Here is a 2,453-nt window from a genome sequence, read left to right as displayed (position 1 = left end):
GAAGATGCCGGTATTGGTGTCAATGATGGAGGTGAGGCTCATGGTGACGATGGTGACGATGACGATGGTGACGATGACGACGGCGCCGGAGGGGCCAATGCCGATCCCGGTGCCGCCGCCGCTGGGCCCCTTGTGCCCGAGGGCCCCCCCCCGGGACCCCCACGGGAGACCCCAGCGGGGGGGTGGGGGTCCCGTCGCCCCGCCTCCGCTCAGTTGATGAGGGACGAGGCCGGGGGGGCGCCGGGGGGGGAGGCGGCCGGGGGGAAGGCGGGGGGCGGGGGGAAGGCTCGGGCCGGGAACGGGAGGGCCCAGGGCAGCTCCAGGGGGGGCAGGGGCAGGGCGGCGGGGGCGGCGGGGAACGGGGGCAGCGGGGGCGCGGGGAAGGCGCCGGGGGGCGGCGGCGGCGGGGGCGGCGCGGCGTCGTTGGCGGCGTCGCCCTTGGCCTTGTCCCCGGCGTGGGTGCGCTGGTGCCGGTTGAGGTGGGAGCTGCGGCTGAAGCACTTGGCGCACTCGGGGCACTTGTAGGGCTTCTCGCCGGTGTGCACGCGGCGGTGGATGGTGAGCTCGGAGCGCTGGATGAAGCTCTTGCCGCACTCGGGGCAGCCGTAGGGCTTCTCGCCCAGGTGGATGCGCCGGTGCTTGATGAGGTTGGAGGAGACGCTGAAGCACTTGGAGCACTCGGGGCACTTGTAGGGCTTCTCGCCGGTGTGCATGCGCCGGTGCTTGGTCAGGTCCGACTTCTGGATGAAGCCCTTGCCGCAGTCGGGGCACTTGTAGGGCTTCTCGCCCAGGTGGGTGCGCTGGTGCTTGATGAGGTTGGAGCGCACGCCGAAGCTCTTCCCGCAGTCCCCGCACTTGTAGGGCTTCTCCCCGGTGTGCATGCGCCGGTGCTTGACCAGCGCCGAGTTCTGCCCGAAGCTCTTGCCGCACTCGGGGCAGGTGTAGGGCTTCTCGCCGGTCTGCGTGCCCTGGTGCTTGACGCCCTCGGCGCGCTGCGGGAAGCTCTTGCCGCACTCGCTGCACTTGTGGCTCGGCGGCCGGGGGCGGGCGCCCCACCGCGAGCTCTGCCCGCACTCGCCGCAACCCCCGGGCCGCTCGCCGCGCGCCCCCCGCCGCCGCTTGCCGCAGCAGGGCTCGGCGTGGACGCGCCGGTGCCGCTCCAGGTGGGAGCCCTGCGAGAAGCCCTTGCCGCAGTCGCCGCAGCGGTAGGGCTTCTCGCCGGCGTGGATGCGGCGGTGCCGGTCGAGGTGGGAGCTCCAGGCGAAGCTCTTGCCGCAGTCCCCGCACTCGTAGGGCTTGCCGGCGGCGTGGCCGCGCTGGTGCTGCAGCAGCGCCGCGCTCAGCCCGAAGCCCTTGCCGCACTCGCCGCACTTGTGGGGCTTCTCGGCGGCGGCGCCGGCCAAACGCCGGCGCTTGGCCAAAGTGGCCGGGCCCTTGCCGAAGCCCTTGCCGCACTCGCCGCACTGCCCCGCGCCGCCGGCGTGGGTGCGCCGGTGCCGGTCGAGGTGGGAGCTCCAGCTGAAGCTCTTGCCGCACTCGGGGCAGGCGTAGGGCTTCTCGCCGGTGTGGATGCGCCGGTGCCGCTCCAGGTGGGAATTCCAGTTGAAGCCCTTGCCGCAGTCGCCGCACTTGTAGGGCTTCTCCTCCAGGTGCTGCTTCTGGTGCTTCACCAAACCCGAGCTGGCCGGGAAGGTTTTGCCGCAGACGCCGCACTGGCACGGCGCCGCCGCCGCGCCGTGCACCCGCTGGTGCTGGATGAAGGCCGAGCCCACGCTGAAGCTCTTGCCGCACTCGGGGCACTTGTAGGGCTTCTCGCCGGCGTGCCGCCGCTGGTGGGTGATGAGCGTGGAGCTCAGCCGGAAGCACTTACCGCACTCGGGGCACTTGTAGGGCTTCTCCGCCCCGCGCCGGCGCTTGGTGAAGGCGGCGCCGAAAGCCAGGGCTTTGCCGCAGTCGTGGCACCGCCCGTGGCCGAGGAGGCTCCGCTGGGGGAACTTCTTGAAGCCGGCCCGGTGGCCCGATTTGCCGGCCCGCTTGCCGGCGCGGGGCGGCCCCTCGGGTTTCGGCGGCTCGCCGGTCGTCGCCGTCCCCTCGCCGCCGCCGGGAGGGTTGGGTCCCTTGGGTTTGGGCGCCGGCGGCGTCCCCTCGGCGTCGCCCGCCTCCGGTTGGCCCGGCGGGGGCTCGTCCTCCTCCTGCTCGCTCAGCAGCCCGGCCTCTGCGGGGGCAAGGGGGGGCTCTGGGAGCACCCGGCCACGGGTGAGCCCAAAGCCCCCGGCCCGCGCTTCGCCCACGTCGCCCCGGGGAGGTCCAGGATGGGTTGGGTAGGGTTGGGTTGAGTTGGTTGGGTTGGTTGAGGTGGGATGGGTTGGGTTTGGGTTGGGTTGAGTTTTTGGGTTTGGGTTGGTTGAGGTGGGTTGGTTAGGTTGGGTTTGGGTTGGGTTGGTTGAGGTGGG

General features: G+C 72.4%; 1 protein-coding gene across 1 annotated transcript in view; it reads right to left on the bottom strand.

Annotated features, from left to right (window-relative positions):
- Positions 1 to 168: 168 nt before the first annotated feature.
- LOC118157984 (zinc finger protein 345-like) overlaps positions 169 to 2,453 on the bottom strand; it is a 2,418-nt gene continuing 133 nt past the window's right edge. The window contains exons 2-3 of the mRNA XM_035312524.1: positions 850 to 2,390; positions 169 to 765 (exon numbers count right to left, since the gene is read on the bottom strand). Coding sequence (XP_035168415.1) covers positions 210 to 765; positions 850 to 2,390 — 2,097 coding nt within the window. The 3' untranslated portion in view covers positions 169 to 209. The remainder of the gene's footprint in view (positions 766 to 849; positions 2,391 to 2,453) is intronic.

Source organism: Oxyura jamaicensis, assembly GCF_011077185.1.
Source record: "Oxyura jamaicensis isolate SHBP4307 breed ruddy duck chromosome 16 unlocalized genomic scaffold, BPBGC_Ojam_1.0 oxy16_random_OJ71628, whole genome shotgun sequence".
Taxonomy (NCBI): domain Eukaryota; kingdom Metazoa; phylum Chordata; class Aves; order Anseriformes; family Anatidae; genus Oxyura; species Oxyura jamaicensis.
Note: the sequence above shows the minus strand (reverse complement) of the source record. Positions and strands in the feature narration are given on the sequence as shown.